The sequence below is a fragment of the Ostrinia furnacalis genome, unplaced genomic scaffold (genome assembly GCF_004193835.3).
Source record: "Ostrinia furnacalis isolate ACB-3 unplaced genomic scaffold, ASM419383v2 OfSCF2303, whole genome shotgun sequence".
Taxonomy (NCBI): Eukaryota; Metazoa; Arthropoda; class Insecta; order Lepidoptera; family Crambidae; genus Ostrinia; species Ostrinia furnacalis.
Window position 1 is genome coordinate 146,796 of NW_021132542.1, and position 21,150 is coordinate 167,945.

Sequence of the window (21,150 nt, forward strand, 5' to 3'; positions counted from 1 at the left end):
TCTTGGTTTCGCTCTATCGCCTCTTTTATACTATTTGTATCAAAGTTGCGAATAATAAAAATATGATTGAAAAAACAAAAAACACAACTACGTAAAAATGAACAGAAAAGATAGAAACAAGACAACTTAGTGTTCACAAATGCTGTCGGAAGCATCAATGACTAGTTCTTTTAGTTGGTGATATGTATCTGATGCCTCCGACTGCATTTGCAAACACTAAGTCGTCTTCTTTCTATATTTTCTATTTATTTTTGTAATATTCGAATATTCGAATACATGTAAATTTACTATTCGAATACTAATTTGAAATGAAAATTCGAATATTCGAATATTCGAATATTCGATTGCAATCCCTAGTCGCAACTGCTATAAAAGTTTTCGCTTCGAAAAGTACTTTGAATAGATTTTTGACCATTGATAAAACTGTGTTCATCATCTGGAGAAAACCATCTGTAAAACGGTAGATATCAGATTTTAAGATTCGATTAAGAGAGTCATCATAGATCCTGCATTTACTATGCTTTTATATCTCATAACGAGGAAGCTCCTGTCCTACTTATTATCACCTTAAAGAAAGTGATGAGATCGTACGTAGAAGCAAGTGAAGAGAAGGAAGAATGTGCGTCGAATTTTATGCGAAAAAAGTAAAAGAGACTGCTAGGAATCAATCTGGCATAATTCGCCCGTATTCACAAACATTACTATGGGGTACACAGGATGACACACGAACCAATCACTCAACGCTATTAAACCTTTAAGCAAGTATCGTTTGTGAATACGAGCGTTATTCACCTGCTTCTTTGAATCTCCTGTTCTGTTGACGAAGCTCTTATTCCAAAACATAGAAGTGTCCAAAACGAACCAGCGAATTAAAAACCTGCGGACCTTGAAAAATATGTAAAACTAAGTTAACGGGTCCCACTTAAAAGAAAACGAAAGTTTAAAAACTTGAAAAATAAATTTGAAAAACTAGTACATATTAGGTAGGTAGGTATAAAGTCGTACACCGTCGGAGAATAAAATATACTGATCATTCTTATTTATAAGAACAAAATATGTTTCCTTATAATGATCAGGTACTAATACATATTAAAATGTTATTTGACTTGACTAGGTCCCAATCTTTTTTAATCATGTATCTATGAATAGAGAATTAGTACTAAATTATCAGCCCTACACTTTCTTTGTCGGCGAATTATTTAAAAATAAAACGATTTTTTCCTAGTTCGATAACCGTATTAACCGATTAGCACAATTTTTTATCTGAATTCATTGTAACTAGTCTATAAGAAGCGCTTTCAAGTGATAAACAATGATAACAAATTCCAGGCTAATCTAGAACTATGTAGATCATCGCGACACAATTTGTCAATCGCATTAAAACATTTTTTACTTTCGAAACAATAACAACTTTGGTAGGTACAGTCTCCGTCAAATAGTTCCTGACACCCAAAGTGGCCAAAAAGATGACAACACAACCATTATTCCATGTAACAAAGAGGTGTTGCGTGTAGTCAAAAGAACTACTTTGGGTGTCACGAACTACATATTTGGTGCTCACTGTACATGTTGCAAGTATAAGTTATGAATGCTTCTGTTGGAAAATAAATCTTCTACTTTTATTACAATGGGTTAGATCGTTATACCCACAGAATAAGTAGGTACTAGTATAGTAATACGTAAGATTTCATAATAATTTTAAGATACTATTTAGTAGTATTTAGGTATGTCCAATTCAAGATCGACTGCACCGATCTCTGAAAGTTAGTTTCGTCTACACTCCAAATAACAGAGTAACTTTAAAATGTTGGAAAAAAGTTACGGAAAAATAATGAAGGACATTTTTTAAGTAGCTAGGTACGGGGAAATTAATAAGGTTGAATTTGAATTAGAATTTCCATGTCAAAAACATTTTTTCTACGAGTTTAAAGACAAAACCACATGGCGACTTACAGTGCTAGTAGGACGAGTATTTTAAGATTGATTCACAAAAGTTTTAATTAATTAAAATAACAGAAATAACATCCATTTACTGAACGATCTGATTTCGTATATCACAAAACAAAAAATATTTAGGGGAACCCCCTACAATTCGGCTTATCAATAATTAAGATTTATATCATAATGGATTTACAGCTAGTAAAACATGATATGTGCATTACGGTAAGAAGATAAAACGATTATGTAGGTTACTTTTATCATACATTTAAATTATAATAATCTTAATCAATTTTGATATAATATGGGTCAATATATTTTTGTCTTGCATCAAGAATCAATATGTACTATACATTCAACATGTCGTATGTTAAATGAGTAACATAGACTTATGCAAAACGTATTGAAATTCGGTGATCTTAATTAAATAAATTGCACAATAGCTTGTAAATCTACCAAATTAAGTAGGTACCTGTCTAATTAAAAGTTACGACTAATACTCGTATGAATAACAACCAAACCATGTTATAACATTGTACTCGTACAATTGTAATTTCGTCGGCAATGTATACACAGTAGTGTATGGCGACATTATTACAACCAATGACGAGTTTATTGATTCCATGACACCTCAGATCCCGATTCTCAGAGTCCAGGAGTGACTTAGCCATCGCCTCTTGAATTGTCTTAATTGGCCAAACAGGAGTTGCAAGATTTATCTTCATCATCATTTCCGCCACAGGACATTCACTGCTGAACATAGGCCTTCCCCAATGATTTCCATATTGCCTGGTTAGTTATAGCGTCTTGCATTCAGTTAAAAAATCGAAAATTGAAGTAAAAATACTTATAACAATGTCTATAGGAATGACGTTAGTAAGATTATTGAAGTCCGCAGTGATGTCGATCTATCCCTATTTCTTAGCTCTGGCCAAGGAATCCACCCAAACCAACGATCAGATTTCATATGTCCTCACTATATTTTATCAACATTGTTAACCTGTGTTACTTGCCGCGACACAAGCACAGCTTAGTGCAGCAGCCGCTAGATAAACAAACTGTAATTCTTTTGTTGGCAAATAAAATACTTTTTACTTTTACTTTACTTTACTTACTTTACTTAATTACCGTGTTTAGACTAGTAATCATTATCTACTTTTTTACCGACTCATTTTACTATCTACTTAAAACAAAAAAGAAACTGGATAAGACACTAGGGTCTGCGAAACTCTACATTTGTGGATTCTAGCATGAATGCAAAAACTATCAAAAGTAAAATCTATCTATTCTTAACCGACTTCAAAAAAGGAGGAGGTTATATGTTCGGCTATATGTATTTTTTTATCTATGTATGTTCAGTGATTACTCCGTCAATTGTGGACCGATTTTCAAAATTCTTTTTTGTTCGATAGGGTACAATTCTGAGGTGGTCCCATTGCCACCAAGTCAGGGTCTGATGATGGGATCCTAGAGAAATCGAGGGCAAACCTCAAACTTTATAGGCACGTATTAAAGTTATTCAAGTTTATGCGTCTGATAGTCATCATCTAATGTTAATGAGGTGATGTGATGTGAAGGTCAAACTTCGTAAGTTAGGAGTTAGATGATACTTTTTAGTTGCCGATATTTAAAGTAGATAGCCTGTATTTTGTAGGGATGATTATTTACGCTTAATATGGAAAACTATAGTGTCAATCTCATTATACATTCAATAACCAGTCTACGAGACGCACTACACTAGGTATTAGGTATTGTTCATCTTCAGTGACAATAACAAGGATTAATCAACTAAAAAGCATAAAATAAATCAATTTTAACAAAAAAAATATTATTTAGCAATGTACCTATCTAAATTCGAATAAAACATCATACAAAGTTATATTACTTACAGAAACTACTTCAAGAGCTAAAGGTGCTTCGTACGGCGTGTATTATAGATAACAAACTTATCTTATATTCCTTGACCCCACTAAGTGCTGCTTGACTTGCTTTCTAGACTTTAGAATCATTAAAATAGAAAGTAAAACAGTTATTTAAAAGAGTCCAATACCATAATAAATGAAAATTAAGTCATAATATGCTTATTTAAAAAGATGGAAGGAATGACATAATAAAAGAATTTATCATTACTAAGTTTAACTACGTAGTATACACATATTCGCATTTATTTTGTGCTACAAATAAATCAACACAAGTAGCACAACTTAGATAAATCATGAGCTTTTGTTCAACTCTACATGACTTTCACTTGCTTTTTAAAATCTAAACAATGTAGAATTTTAAATTTATTCTCTAATAAAAATTTCGGAAACAATGTAGAACATAATATTTTTGGCTGGTTTGGCTGGATTGGTTAGGAATATCTAACGGAAGAGAACTTTACGAAATCGAATCGGAAATGAGGAGATCCGTAAACGAACTAAAGTCGCTGACATAGCCCTACGGATTAACTAGCTGAAGTCGCAATGAGCAGGGCACATGGTACGCAGCACTGACGGTTGATAGAGCAGCAAGGTTCTGGATTGAAGGCCATGTACCTAGAAGTGCAGCGTAAGACGACGCATAAAGTCGACTGTCGACCTCATAAAGGCAGCAGGCAGGTGCTGGATGCAGGCCGCTACCAACTGGCCATTGTAGAAACCATTATGCCTATGTTTAGCAGTGGACGTCCTACGGCTGAAAAGGTGATGATGATGATGACCTAACGGAAGAATATATTTAACGCAATTTCCTCCCAAACATTTTTGGTTCACTAAAACTAGCTCTTCTAACTCTGTTCTAAAGTTTGTCCGTTTATCGTGTGTAAATGGGAGCTACTCGTAGCTTCATAACAGTAATTTTGCACTATTTCATAATAGTAATTACATAATAACAAGTACCTATTTAAATTGCTTTAGAATTCTTAGTATCATTCCTCTACATTTAGGTAAGTAACTTTTCCTTGTAGTAACAAAAAATCAATCTTTATTGTCCACACATGTTTTGAGAGATCGAGAGGTATATTGTATGGTTTTTGTAGAGTACACAAGTAACTAGCAGCGAAAATGGACGAACAACCAATACGAAAAAATACTCAAACTTGGAGTTGAACTGTTTATTATGTACTGTGTGCTAATAAATGAAAATACGTGTATAATATCGTAGATCTACTCCTAGATCATACGTCATAGTCAAACGAAAAAATGACTCCATCCAACCCGTGAAATTAATACTAAGGAACTTAATACCACTTCTTTAAATTAGCTAATTTGTGTCGGAAAAACCTTATTACTAACACGCCAGTTGAACAAAGACGCATCTGCCATTTCAATATACGTCATCACAAGCGCGTTTAGCTCACTATCTTTTACTGCACATAGGCCAATGAAAAGGACAGAAGAATTGCGAATTGTGACGGAACGATTGCAAATGTTTATCAGAGAGCTAATGTTTGTGTGGTATCGGAGTTAGTCGCGCAGCTGTGTGCAAAGTGAGCAGTCGTGTGGTCATCGACGTTGGGTTTTTCCAGTTCGGTAGTGCGTCTCGTAGACTGGTTATTGAAAACAACATGGCGAAGCCGGGCCTAGGCACCGAGGTGGTGTTAATGGATGAAGGGGCAATGGCGGCCCAGATGGGCCGGGAAACGCCTCACATAACCAGCTTGAACGTCACCAAATCATCCCGAGTGCATGTTGGGCCTAAATTCGTATCCGTGAACCAAACCATACAAAACAAGGAAATGATCAAAGGTGAGTTGATTCGCCGAGGCAGCCTGTTGCGAAGGATTTTGTTATGACTTACCAACGACCGCAGCGACCTCTTGATTTTACGAGGAAAATACAGGGTGGAAACGATAAGTAATCCCACTCGATTATTTGTAAACTATAAAAGATATCGAAAACCTGGTTACTTATCCTGAAAGTGCTTTACGAGCTCTTCCAAACGGTACCAATAATAGGTGACCGAATAAACTGGAACTATCCAAAAATGTACCTAATGTTTCGAGTCTCCATACTAAATGTATTATGCCACACAATATTAGGAGTGTAATTTTTTAGATACGTCCAAATATTAGTTAAGCAAAATGCTTTTGAATTAAGACTAGACTTCCCACTTTATTATTAGTTAATATCTTAATATTGGAATTACAGAGTGTTGCTCTCAGACTTCATGATGCATTTTGACACCCTGTATGTTACGCTAGCGATAATTTGTCAATAAATAATTATTATGCTTGCTATAAAATGTATCTCTACGCTCATTACGTTTGTCCAGTAACATTGTACCAGATACAGTGATTTATCGTAATTTTGTAAAACCTATTTGAAGTGATGCGTCACTTAAATTCCTTTCTGAGCCATATTTACATAAGAATTATCGCAGGTTCATGGGCGAAGGAAAATATCTAACAAACTAACTATGTACAACACCTTACATAATGTGAATATTATTCAAAAGAGTTTTACTGTGTATAATCACAATATACTTAATTAAGACATTTCAGGGAAAAAATTAAAGCGATCCATCAAGGTAGCATCTATGATATGACAGTTATGTAGGTACTACCTGTTCATTCATAGTACATCTTGCCTACCTCATAAAATATAACGTAGGTATAATGCCAATAACTTTTAACATACATTAGCTTGTTACTTAAGGATGTAGATTTATTAATGCATTTTACACTGAATAATTGATTATACCTTTATAGCCATAGAAGAAACTTAATTGGTTACTCACTACACCTGACTTAGTAGGAAGGTAAACATATCTAAAAACAAAATTTTCGAAGTAGGTAAATGTATAAAAATAACGAATAAATAACCAGCCACTTAATAGAGTGCAATTGCAAAAACGGATTTATTCAGAGAAAAGCTTGCCACAGCTTTAAGAATTATGCTAAGTTTAATTTTCTGATTTTAATTGGTATCATTGTCATTAATATTAAAACATGATATAATTACACGCACTAGTTTCCAAAATCTGTAAATCACTACACTAACTTCTTCTAAACTAACATAGTTATAAGGCTAAATAATTAAATAGGTACTTATAATTAGTAATTTGTTATTAAAATTGCTGTGCGATGCGTAGCTCATGCGAACTTAAAGCATTAATGTACTGTACGAGGCAGTTTTTAAAAAATAAGTACTCCTAGTTGGGTCATCATACAGTCGTATTACACTTAGGTACTTAGAGTAAACCTTGCTATCAGGTTATCTGTAAGTGATAGCTGCCTATGGTCTTGTCGAAAATGTTATAATAGGTACCCAGGACAACTATCACAGCATGGAGCAAAAATTCTTTGATGTTCATTTTTTTTCGTTCATTAAACTGTTTGAGGCGCACCTAAACTATTCCTCGAACTACCAGCTTACCTATGTTTACTAATATAAAGATTATAGTTACTAAAATTAATAAAAAGAAGATATGAGGGCAACATAACATAGGTATGCTTCGAGGAATTTAGGTGCGTGGTGCGTTATATGTACTAATTAGTTAACTTATTATCTCCGAAATACTTTAAAATACGTTCAATCACAATTACTTTGTTTACAGACTGCTTATCTGCAGTTTTACCAGGAACTGATTATTAACTTTTTCGGAGACCGATCTTGTTTGTCTGCTGCACCGCGCTGAAAATACCGATTATAAATGTTACATGTAATAATGTTATTGTGTCCTTTGGAATCTGTGTAAAAATTTTCCTTGAAAATACCTAGCTAGTTAGTCAACCTAGTTTCTGAAGGTTTTTCATCGTTTATTATACAACGTGCTCCTTTTGTTTCCGGAAATTTTAAGGGTATATTCTATAAATAAAAACTAGTTAGAGTTATTTTTGAAGATATTGTGGATTCTAGATTTAGAAGATACCTAGTTGATTTAGATTATAGTATCATCAATGTAGCTAGTTTTTTTTTTTTTTCAAAATTGTCACCTAATCTTTTTGTGCAGACTTTTTATTGATAGGTGTATGTAAATTATGAATTATTTAAGTGAAAAATAGTACAGTTAAGTATTTTCGTATGAAAAAATAAGTCGAAAAAATTTGTTGAATTTAACAAAAAATGTAATGCCATTCCATTCTTTGAAGTGGTCTTATTAATACCCTAGAGTTCCAGGAAATCAAAAAGAGCACGTTGTATAGAGTGCACAATAAGAACTTATTACCTACTGGTTGGCACTTGCCTAATATAAGTACTACTTAGTACTTTGCTAATTATGAGTATAATCGCACCCCACCTCAAAACGAGTAAGTATATGACTTACATAAAAGAAGAATTATTTTTGTACTGATTGGGTTTTCTATTAAGGCTGGTCAAGTTAAAAATTTACAGCACATTATCAGTGCCTTACATTTTGCCATTAACCACAAAATGCCACAGTGTTTGTTTGCCATGTTGGACGTTAGTGCACGTGCCCAAATTCTGAAATTCTACGAAAAGGCGTGGTGATAGTTGATTTAATCCACGAAGGTACTGTCGTTAGGATAAGTAAATATATTTATCATAATTTGTTGCCTCTTAGCAGTACAGTATATCTAGTTAAAATCGGATTTCATATCCAGATTTAACTGGATTTATCGCGTTTGGCCCTATATTGCTGTTTGCTAATTGATAAAGTCATGTCATCGCCAAATAAATACGTATTTCGTGTAATACCTAGTATTTACTTATCATACTTAGATAGTAGGTAACCTGTAGGTACAAAAATTCACAAGAAATCGAATAGCATGGATTAAAATAAATTAAGCAATGCTGTGATAAATTTTGAATGATTCTGTGCTCGAAGTCCACCTTTATATCCGTTGGTCAGTTTCTGACCTGCATAGGGTTGCCAGTTGAAGTTTACAGATACAAAGGCAAAATAGAAAATGAATATGATGCGTTCATCTTCATTTTGTAATTTGCCCCCTTAACATTCACTACTTAGCATCTTGAATTGGTCGGAGCGACGCCTTGAACCGTATTGCATCCATCCAAAATAAAGAGTAAACTACCTACTATTCCATGATGCACTTTTTTGACCATGGTAGTGACATATTTTGAAATTGGTTTTACAATAGTGACTTATTTGTCTTAGAATTAAAAAGTGTTAACTTAGGCCCATTTGGTATTTTCTTTGAATAGTCTCATTGATTGAAAATACCATAATATTTTGAACCATAAAATCGTGTGATAATAAAATTTAAATTTAAATGTTTCAGGCCGCTTTTTGGGCCTTGAGCTGATGTCAGGAGAGTCCACGCGAAAGCTGCGTTGTAGCGTGGCGGTTTTCCTGTGTTGGGCCTTCCTTGTCTCCTCAGGCCTCGCAATCTACCTCGTGTATGTAGCCTTGTGGCATCAAGTACGACTAGACATAGGTAAATAGACCAATGTCTGTGTATTTGTTTACGGGAGACGGCCGCTTCAATCCTTAACCTATAACCTTTCGATCAGCACAAACACTAACATGCATGAACTAATTCTATTCTTCTTTTGTCGAGGCGAATAATCCTAGTATCAGATTTTAAGAACTTCATCGCAATTTAATTTAACAGCAATCTATCAAAATTAAATATCTGATAGTAAATGCTTCGGTCCGTTTAGGATTTATGTAGTTACCCAACGCTAACACCACCAATACTTAAAATATGTCACTGCTATTATTACTAACAATAAAATATGTTGTACTTACTCTTGATGGATACGATATGGTATTTTAGGATTAAAGGAGCCTTGGTATCTTCGACGTGAACAATGGCAGTCGATCAAGAAAGGAAACAGCGATGAATATTTGGCTCTACCTGTCAAATACGTCTATATTGGGCACAGCGCTGGAGCGTATTGCGACAAAAGGTATTCGTGCATCAAAAGTGTCCGACAAATCCAGGATGACCATTTAAAGTTAAATTGGGACGACATCGGTCCCAACTTTCTTGTTGGTGGAAAGGGTTTAATATTTGAAGGCAGAGGAGCAAACGTCCTCGGGGCCATGGTGGCCAAGTGGAACAAGAAAGGCGTCAGTGTTATGTTCCTGGGTGACTACAGGACAGACGAATCAGACCCACTTCAATTTGAACACATCAATGTGTTGCTGAAACGACTGCTGGAGCTTAAGGTTTTGGCACCAGACTATACGGTCGTAGGATACTGCCAAATAGTAACTTTCACGATCAGCCCAGGACCAAATGTGATGAGTCATTTGAACAACATAACCAATTGGGACCCAGTGAATCAAGATAAATGTCTACGCTGAAACACGGTGCTAATAAGACATCAACTAAATCATGACCTTAAGTTGATTCTTACTATACTATATGCTCATGATAATTAGTAGTTACTTAGGTGTTTAAAATTAATGAAATATTAATTTTATTGAGAAAATACTAGTCAAATAATTAATTATTTAGGTCAAATAATTTTGGACGTTATATAAACTCTCCTGTTATCCAAGAATCTTGTGTGTAGGTATTAGACTGTTGTGTTTTATGCGTATGGTCTTGTTATGGAATAATACCTACTTAATTAAATGTAATAACTTTTCGGAATGATTAGCTTGTTTTTATATGATTATTTTATATAATATGAGTGTTTATAATAATTTTATTGGATTGTATACATAAGAGTTCGATGATTCTAAGTAGATAACCCCTATGTTTAATGTTAAGTTTAAGTACTAAATTGATTGTACTTTATGCTGTTTTATTGCATCTGAAGCGGACTTAATTAATAACGATAACTTCTACAAAATAATAGGTACCTAATAGGTAGCGTTTTCAGTTTAGTTTGTATGATTGTGTTTACACGTATTTTGTCCCTAAAATAGTGTAATCGGAGCTAAGTCACACAGCTATAGCTTAGTTAAGTGCATAATTATCGCACGCACAAACGGCACTTAAAGCTCGATTCACACTTAAGCATAGAATCTTGAAAGTAGATTCATACTTGATCATGTCATGTACTGTGAGCCTAATTAAATTTAATTCGTTGCCAAATATTAACACACCACAAGTGCCAAATATTGGTCAACATTGAATAAATAAATATTTTTCATTTTAATTGAATTCTAGGTAAATGCTTAGGGTGACTCTATTTTTGGGACAGCTCTGTGTAAAGTATAAACAATTGATCTCACATTTACAGCTTGAGTGTGATCCATAAGATTTTGGATTATGATTTCTGGTTTGAATAAAAAGAATACCTACTCATTAATAGCCGCCTACTTACTTAAATAAATTGTTGAGAGTATTATGAAAAAAAATACATATAGTGACATAAATGTTGCAAGTATATCACAAAATTCATATTAAAATATATTTTTTTATTAAAGTATCATTACTACAACGACGAACTAAAGAAATAAAACCTTTAAATATTTCACATTGATGTTTTATTGTCATAATATTAACACGGTACTTAAAGTATGAATTGCTAAAAAAAAACAGAAAACACGATTTATTTTCAAGATTGAAAACTGATACTGATTATTATTTATCCTAGTTTGTTGTTAGTCCAGTCAATAAAGCATTATAGATGGAAATCCGTGGAACACAATTTCTGACTTCGGGAAAAGTCCCGAAGTAAATAAAGATTTAGACTAGTTAGGAGGTGAACATAGCAAAAGTCCGCCCTTAGCCCTTGAGCCGGCGGGGAGAAGGTGATTTAAAAGTACCACTTTTCGGTTTTTCACTTAATCCTCGGACACTATGCGTCCTAATGACATGACTACTATGAACAAAAAAAAGCTTATTCAATTTGCTACAGGTAAAATAGTCAAGTTTTTCTATATCTTGTATAGTTTTCGCGGCATCTGCTCTAGAAGGTCTATAATATTGGAAATTTTATTTTTGTCTTACACGTTCCCATCAGGAGAAAATCGACTAAATCAACATTCAGCAAACATTCTAGACATGCGGGAGCATGTTAAGCCTAGTTCCAGGGAGGGGACTGCACCGTGCGTATATTTAGACAAACCAATTGGAGCCACTTTTGACCTCTCATCACTCAAAAACTACTGGGCATTAACACTTCAAATTTGGCTCATGTGTTGAGACTTGCAAGATAAACATTAGCTTAAAATTTCATAAATCTACCTCAAACGGTTCTTTAGGTATTGACGTTCAAAAATCGACATTTTGAACACTAAAATTTACCGTCCGGCTCAAGGGCTATGGGTGGGGACTTTTGCTATGTTCACCTCCTATATCTACTCTTAGTTTACAAGTACAAGGAAAATAATTTAAATAATATATTAAGTTATACTTAGGTCGACCAAACGGTCTAGTTTGCCTGAAGTACAAAATAATACATGTAAGTTAAAGTAATACAACAGAATAATAATGTAAGTACCTTCCTAATCTACCTAATACTTTTAAACCGGACCGCAGGACCGGTCTATGTGGAAATCCTTGAGGAAGGTCTTTGTCCAGCAGTGGACGTCATTCGGCTGAAACGAACGAATGAACTTCAAAACATGACAATAGTCTATAAGTCTAAGTAAGCCGACTTGTCTGTTTGTTGAACCTTTTCTTGATTCGCGCTACAGCACAACAAGGTAAAACACTGTGGCATCTTATGCACTTATAAGTGGAATTTTGCAACTAAAATGTATGATACTAGCTTTTGCCCGCGGCTTCACCCACGTGAAATTTAATTTGTCACAGATCGTCATAAATTATAGCCTATGTTTTGTTATTCTGGGTTATCTATATGTATAAAAGAAAGTCGTGTTAGTTACTCCACTTATAACTCAAGAACGGCTAAACCGATTTAGCTGAAAATTGTCAGGGAGGTAGTTTAGAGCTAGGAGAAGGACATAGGATACTTTTTATCCCGTTCGAAATTAAAAAAAAAAGTCTGCTTATTTATTGCCATTAAGGCGGAACAAAGTTCGCCGGGTCAGCTAGTAAACAATAATAATCCTGTGAAGTTTAATCAAAATCCGTTCAGTAGTTTTTGCGTGAAAGAGTAACAAGCATCCAGACATCCATACAAATATTAAGTAGGATATAGCACATCAGTTCACATCACTACATAAACTTTTAATCACAGGAATGTACCCGATGCCAATAATTTACGATCGTCTTGTAAAAACAAAATCGCTATCGGAGCTACGGGCAAAGGCCATTGGCACTACGAATAGGTAGATACTTATTGCACACTGCACATAGAACTAAACATAAAAACATTTACATAACTAAAAAGTAAAAACTCGTTTTCTACTAAAAATCAACGGATCTGAATGGACTTGTCCTCTTTCCAGTAGAGGATTGAAACCTCAGCTTACAATTGACTCCTTTTGATAGAGCCAGTACCTACCTACTTCACAAAAGAACTTACATTTTCCTTAACAACACAGATGGTTAAAATTCAATAATTTTACTCATCATCATGCATGTGGTATTTAATTACCATGTTTAATTTGTTTTCTTACAGATCTACCTTTTCACAAATATGTTTGGAGTATAATTAGAAATACTACAAAGGCTGAGCGTCTGTCCTGCCTAGCGGCTACTACAGCATTGATAGTAGTCATCTTGCTCATTATTTACTACACCCTGTTTATGAGGAAAACGGACCAAGACCAAGGCGTTAACTATGGTAAGCTTAATGCACCTAACAAATATTAAGCACCTAGTGTAGTAACAATATAAATTGATTGTTTAAGACTAAAAATTAATATCCGAACGTTATGAAATTTATCTTGGGGGAAAAGGAATATTTAAGGGATAGGTAACACAGAAATGAAACGAAATGTATAGTCCAGTCATTTCGTCCGAAAAAAAGGCAAATAAAAGAAAATGAATTTGCGCTTCTAATTTTTTAATATGTTGTAGGGGATACCTAGAAAAGCTTAACTTGAGATTGTCGACCAAGCTTTCCTAGGAGCTTTCGCCGCCATCTTGGAAAACGCTTAAAATTTGTTTTTCGGCAATAACTCGGCTATCCGATGAGATTCGAAAATTTTTGTAGGACACTTTTTGTAGCTTTCTTTGTGCTCTACAATAACGCCCGAACCATTTTTAGCGTATCATGCATCGTTATCGAGATATCGATCGATAAAGTCAAAAATTTTGGACACAATTTTTGTTTTTTTCTTTTTTTTTCTTTGGGTCTTAATAAATATGAAAAATTCCGAAATAATTAAATAATTAATTAAAAAGTAAAAAGTAAAATTTAATTACTTTTAATTACTTTTTAATTACTTTTTTTTAAGTAACGGCAAAGCATTTGTATTAGTTGGTTCTTGTTTTGATCCCTTGTGAGAAACTTCTCCTGGCTAACTTTTGGAGTAGTTGTCTCATCGAATGTGAACTCCGGCGATTGGTTTTTTCTCGAACGTCGTACTCTTTCCGAAGTTTTCGTTCCAGCGAGTGTCATATCAGTCGGATAACCGTCGAATATGATTGCAACCTTTCCTTCGAAGTTATGTTGTACGTATCTGACGTTAATTATTTAATTATTCCGAAATAATTTGTGTCCAAAATTTTTGACTTTATCGATCGATATCTCGATAACGATGCATGATACGCTAAAAATGGTTCGGGCGTTATTGTAGAGCACAAAGAAAGCTACAAAAAGTGTCCTACAAAAATTTTCGAGTCTCATCGGATAGCCGAGTTATTGCCGAAAAACAAATTTTACCCTTTTTTTCAACATGGCGGCGAAAGCTCCTAGGAAAGCTTGGTCGACAATCTCAAGTTAAGCTTTTCTAGGTATCCCCTACAACATATTAAAAAATTAGAAGCGCAAATTCATTTTCTTTTTTGAATGTACGTAATGACTGGACTAGTATACCATCTCGCTATTAGTTATAACTTAGTCACAATACGTAAACGAGATGGATCAATATCGATTAGTACATTATTGTAATTGGTTACGGTTTCTGAAGTAGCTGATAAAATTGGTATATTACCACTTGTTGCTAAGTAGGTAGAAACCATGTCCGTCGCTTACAATGTGATATGGTGGCAAACATAGAGCCTTTCAGTCGCCGAATAGCTTAAATAAAGGCCTATAAAAACCTGAGCGATGAGCGATATTCGCTGCCGCTGTGAGTACAGGTACATACCACGCGGGTTTCGCTCAGGTATTTAGTATAAGTACCGCGGCTAGAGCGTTTTCTTTGCCGCAGACGGTAGCGAATACCGCTTAGGTCTGAATAGGCCTTTAATCGGTAAGCCTCCTCAATCCTTCCTTTGTAATACGGCTACAACTACTACGGCTTCTAGCACTTTTCGTCGCTAAAATCTTTTTGAATATTTTATAGCTCCGCATGAGTGGAACATAACCCGAGAAATGTGGTTGGCCGACGACTTTCACCACAACTCCACGACTGACACGTATGATCCTCTCAAATTGGTCATCATCCAACACACGGTCGGCGCTGAGTGTCACACTTTTAGCGACTGCTCAGCCTATGTCAGAAGATTGCAGGAATACTTCCTGAAAGACCTTAAATACGATATACCGTAAGTAACTGTTTTATGTAGGTAACTTCTTAAGTAGATAGCTTACGTACGTAAACAGCTCTCATTTTTTGACAATACCCACCTACATAACGCTTGCTGATAAATTAATTGACAATAGTTAAGATTAATCCTTAATTTTATTATAATACTAGATTTTGCCCGCGGCTTCCCCGCGTGAAAGTTAGTCAGTCATCGATCGTCATAAATAATAGCCTATATCGCACCCTTAATAATGAATGGGCACAACTCCAAAATTCCGTTTTTTGGGAAAAGCCAAAAAACAAATCGGCGGATCGCGGTTTTTTTGGCTCTAAAATCTTTATTTTATCAGCTACAACTTTCAAATTAGGCATACATCATCACTGGGCTCGGTAATATAATTTGACTTGAGACATTTTTGAAAATATTGACAAAGAGTATAAAAAAAAATTAAATAAAAAAGTTAGGCCTTTATTTTACTATTTCTGTTGTTGTGATTTTGGGTATTACTTGTACTTATGCCCATCTAATCCTTAGGATGAATCATTTTTTATGGTATATTTCCTAATATTGCTCTTTAATATTTAAAAATAAAGTGTATTATTCGATTTTATATTGATTTACGCCCAATAACATTGGGGATAGTCATTGTGCGGTATAGTAGCTTAAAGCCAATTCTGTTTAGGAGTAGGCTGCTGAATACTAGAAAATTATTAGATGTGTCAAATTAGATTAAAATAAAGACTATTAGCTATTTCTCTCAAAAAAATCGACATGAAAATACTAATTTATGCATTTAAAATATTTTTACTTAGATAGAAATAGGGACTCTTACTCTATAAAAAATATGCTTTTCATCAAATAATAAAGAAAAAACTACAAAAACGTCTTTTGGAAGCTTTTCTGTTATGGGTTTGTTCAGGATAATCACTTATTAAAGTCCAACAGTCAGTACTATGGTATCTGTTTTCCACTATCCTGCTGTCCTGGTGGAACTGTTCTCCTTGTCCCTTAATATAATCGCCCACATTATGTGGGAATCAGTTGAAATGGCTATTGTAAAAAATACAATTTAATGCTCAAATTGGCGTGTGTAATTTTGAAGGATTTTAGCAACCAACTTTGAACACCAGTATATCTATTTGTTCTAACATTCCCCAAAAAATGTTTAATTACTACTAAAACAACTTAGCTATGCTTCAGATTCAATATGTGCTATATGGTTTACAAATAGGTACAGTCTTTTATAAGAGTATGGATTTGCAGTCCATGGAAGATAGCTGCTTTTAATTTTTCCGTACCACTCATCATGATTTTGCATTTGATAATTTTAGTGATTAGAAAGCTCAATCCATATCTTTGGCCCTCCAAATTGAAGCCCTTTACGTCCTGCTTGACTTCAGTATCGCAAAGAGTCTAGGTACACAAGGTTTACGACGATAGATATTGGGCACCCAATATTTATTAATTTGTCCAATTCTTATCCCAAAGTATGTTTGGTTTGTTATCACAACCTCCATGATTTTCAGTAGTTTTTGCTTGAAAGAGTAACAAACATCCAGACATCCAGATATATCCACATCCACACAAACTTTTGCAATTACAATACATATTAGTAGGATAGTAGGATTGGAAAAATAATTTTTCCAAGGCATAAAACCTAATAGCTACGATAAAATAAAACTCTGCTATGATGTAACGCGGAGCTAAGCCTAATTATAAAGTCCATTCATTAATTAAGTAGGTAGGTACCTACTATGTTATAACTATGTTAATCTGCCAATAATACTTCTTTTCAGCTATAACTTTTTAATTGGAAACGACGGACGAGTGTACGAAGGTCGGGGCTGGAACCGGGAAGGTGCCCATACTTATACATTTAATAGGTGTTCCCTTGGTATTGGTTTCATTGGTAAGATAAATAGTTTATTTTGTTTCATAAATTCGTTTATTTGTAATACGAGTAGTGTCTGTGTCACTTCTAGTTTTTTAGCTATCGCCAACAAACGAAAATCTGAAAGAGAAATAAATACTTGCACTATTTAGGTAGGAGGTCTTATAAACTTTAAACTAGTGGGTATTTAGGTGCCACTTTTGTGTTCGGGTGGTTACGATATGCTTCCATACATTAGTAACGATAAACTAGGCCCTAAGCATGATTGGCATTGACTCTTATGATCCAACATTTATTACTTAATTATCTTATCGCATGCATGAATAACCAACTATAAAATATCAATTGTGTATCTCTTGTACCAACATACTACTTTGTGTGTCTAGTTGATGTGACATTATTTTAAAAGCGAACCACCTCTAGACATAGCTAAAAGCTACAATATTATTCCTTCTTAAGTTTTCACAGAGTCGAGCATTATCAAAGTGGTGAGTTCAAATTTTGCAAAAATCCTGACGAACCTAGAATCTTATCATCGACACCTGACCATGTAATGCAGTCTGACATCAGACAGCTAATAAGTTGGTTTTGGTTTTTGGTTGGTTGGTTTATTATATGTAGGTATTTAGAGTTGGAGACACTGCACCACTATTACATGTGTATTAAAGACCCTTAGTTCTTTTGCTTCACTAGCCTATGCCATGGCTTCACCCGCGTATTATTGTATATGTCACCGTAAAATTGTGAATTCCGTCAGATTATAATCTGACGTACCTAGTTAAATTACAATCTAACCTAACCTAACCCACTGTTAGTTTACAATCTAATGCGTTATACATATTATATAAACTGACAGAGTTCACAATTTCACGATGACATATACAAAAACACTATCTCGCTCGTGTCTCCCTTTCAAAAATTGGATTCAAAACTATCTATACTAAGTATGTTTTCCCTGGGTCTCAAATAAAATAATATCTATAACAATTCCATCTAAATCGGTTCAGTCTTCATAAAAGCTCTACCTTGGAACTGAAAAACGGAAAAACCTTTTTACGTAATTCCAGTTTCCTACCTACCCATTTTTTGCCTCTACATAATAAGGGGGACATTGGCTCAATGTTACGAGAGCGTTGCGCGTTGACTCATGTCAAAGGTTATACTCGTAATAAAGTTTACATTTTTTTTTAACTTTGAACTCCTTTGTTCTTCTGATTAATTTCGTTACGGGTCCAATGACAGTTTAACTTTCCCCCGGGACAAACTTGACCTTTTCACTGGTTGGGTTTTTATTGGCGGTCAAGCTGTAAATCCTGGCTACACAGGAGTTGCAGCTGTGAGATCGAGAGGCGGGAACTTTCAAGGAAAACTATAACGGTTATGATACATCACTTAGTTTAATAATAATAGTCGTTTAACTCATGTATTATAAAATTTCATACTAATAAAAATTCCTTAGAAGAAAATATTAAAAGTGACTTTAGATGAAGTAATTGCTTGTTCTGAAATACCTATGTATTACGGAACCCTACACGCACTTGGCTAATTTTTTGTACATAGTTTTTGTTGCAGTTCAAGCAGAAACACTCTGTACCTATACTAGATATTATAAATGATATGCGATTTTAGACCTTAATTGTCGATTTCTACTGGTCTACTACTTAACACAACTAATTTTGGTATTCATTTTATCAGGTGACTATCGAAATACAAACGTCACTACAAGTCAAGTGGAGAGGCTCAACCTGTTGCTCGCAGAAGGTGTGTCTAGGGGTCACTTGGACCCTAACTATTACATAGTTCCTGCAAAAGACCTACAGAGCACGGAAAGCCCCGGGACGAATTTATACAATCTAATCAAGCAGTGGCACACATACGACCACAAACTACAGTTCAGAGGCAGATCGTGTGACCAGATCTATGGAAGAGAATGAAACTAAGGCTACTTAAAAAAGCTTTGCATCACAAACTTGTTATAATTTACCTTATTTTTACTAATTTTTAAGTAAGATTTTTATGTAGAAGTAAGTAAATGTTATTTTTGAGATAAATATCGACAGCACATCAAGCTAAAGTTGTAATGAATGCTATTTTTTAACTAATAAGTATGTAATTAGCCTGATGGGCTGTTGCTGAACATTAATCTAAATATGGATGTGGATTTTCGTAAAATAAGTGTCTGTAATAAGTTATGACTACTTACTAATACAAGCATCACAATCCTATTTGAGAGGATAACTTCAGGACTAAAAGAAGCATAGTGAACTCTTTATAGTTTCTAACACAGACATTAAATTTTAAGTTAATAACTATGTACCTTTGATAAAATCTTGAAATAAGTAGGTACCTAAACTTAGAAATCTGGTCAGGGTACCAACTTCTTAACTAAGAATAACTATTCAGGGTTAACTGTTAAGGTGGGTTTGACGTATACCATCCCATTTGCATTTCGTCACGAATTCAAAAATCCACATTAAGTACCTACCTATGTTAGTACTAAGTGGACGGGCGCGTTCCATGACGTGGTTCTACACGACAAACTAAATTGTATGGACGTACTTATAGGAGCTTTGCTACGAATATAGAACCAGCACGCTTTATGCTACGTAGCAATGTGAACTTAAATTATTTATGTTTTTTGTTTATGTACTTTTAGTTCATGGTTTTATCAGGGGTGTAATTTAGTGCAAAGTACCTATACCTACCTACGTATAGTTTATCTTAGATGCAAAGCTAATATGTAATTATTAAGTAATGTTTCATTTACATGATATGGTTGTGCAGGGTTCAATGATCAAAAATTGAAAGCATTTAAGTGTCATAATTACCTATATCATTTAGGATAAGTAAGCTGCGCGGTTTGTAAGTTAGACAAAACTACCAATGAAATTAAAACATTACAGCAGTCAATGTTGTTAATGTTTCATTCTTAGCTGTTAAGCAATAAGATTTCCAAGCTACTCTAGAAATACAAGACTGAAGTAGGTAGGTACTTACCTCTTTTACTGTCTTTTCCTGAAGCCGTGGAAGTGACGTAGTTTTAATTTTTATTTTAGTTCTATTACCCGATACCGGCTATATGGAATAGCTGCAAGTTACCTACTTTAGTAATTAGGTACTCCGCCAGTCCGCAATCGTGTAATTCGTTCACATTAAATAGATTTAAATACTGGATTACTTGTATTGTGTACCTATTTACCATTGATATGGCTATTTGACAAATTAGGTTTATGTTAGGTAGGTACCTAGGTTAAGCCGTTGAGTTGCCGGGTTAATGAAATAAAGCCTTATCAACAATAAAACTCGTTTTCCAATGTCTATGTTGTTTGTAGTACTTACTTATTTGCTAACCTGTCCTTTTACATTCAGATCCCGTTTATATTTTGAACTTAGTAGATAAGGTTACGGAAAGACAGCCGAACTATTCAATAGAATGAGAAAACCGCTCCAATAGCCATAACCAATATAGTATATTTTAAAAGGCCTTTAGATGTAGGAAAATGTCTGCTATGGGGCCAGTTCTAATTCACGTTTTGAAAGCAGTAATTCCACTAAGTATTATAATGAAAGTATAACACAATCATCCATGTATACGAGTATGTATTATGACTACAATCTATTAATATAACTAAAAGAAGCATTGAAAAGGAAAGGATTATACCTACGATGAACTACCCAAGCTATTAGCCCTTTATTCGCTTTCATCATCATCATCATGATCATTTTAGCCATAGGACGTCCAGTTGAACATAGGCCTCCCCCAATGATTTCCACAATGGCCGGTTGGTGGCGGCCTGCATCCAGCGCCTTCCCGCTACCTTTATGAGGTCGTCGGTCCATCTTGTGGAGGGACTTATTGGGTCTTGTGGGTTTATTCGCTTTAGCAACCCCTTAGTATTTCTCTTCG

At 34.5% G+C, this 21,150-nt stretch overlaps 1 protein-coding gene across 3 annotated transcripts; it reads left to right on the top strand.

Annotated features, from left to right (window-relative positions):
• Positions 1–5,386: 5,386 nt before the first annotated feature.
• Positions 5,387–20,561, top strand: LOC114354973 (peptidoglycan-recognition protein SC2-like). 3 transcript variants are annotated; one of them, XM_028307597.1, is made up of 6 exons: positions 5,387–5,666; positions 9,125–9,280; positions 13,335–13,499; positions 15,169–15,370; positions 17,149–17,261; positions 18,939–20,561. In XM_028307597.1, the coding sequence occupies exons 1-6, from the start codon at positions 5,486–5,488 to the stop codon at positions 19,175–19,177; spliced, it is 1,056 nt and encodes a 351-aa protein (XP_028163398.1). In that variant the 5' UTR covers positions 5,387–5,485; the 3' UTR covers positions 19,178–20,561. The 3 variants fall into 3 exon arrangements, with proteins under 3 accessions (XP_028163398.1, XP_028163396.1, XP_028163397.1); XM_028307595.1 differs by lacking the exon at positions 9,125–9,280; XM_028307596.1 differs by lacking the exons at positions 13,335–13,499; positions 15,169–15,370; positions 17,149–17,261; positions 18,939–20,561 and adding an exon at positions 9,623–11,186.
• Positions 20,562–21,150: the final 589 nt, after the last annotated feature.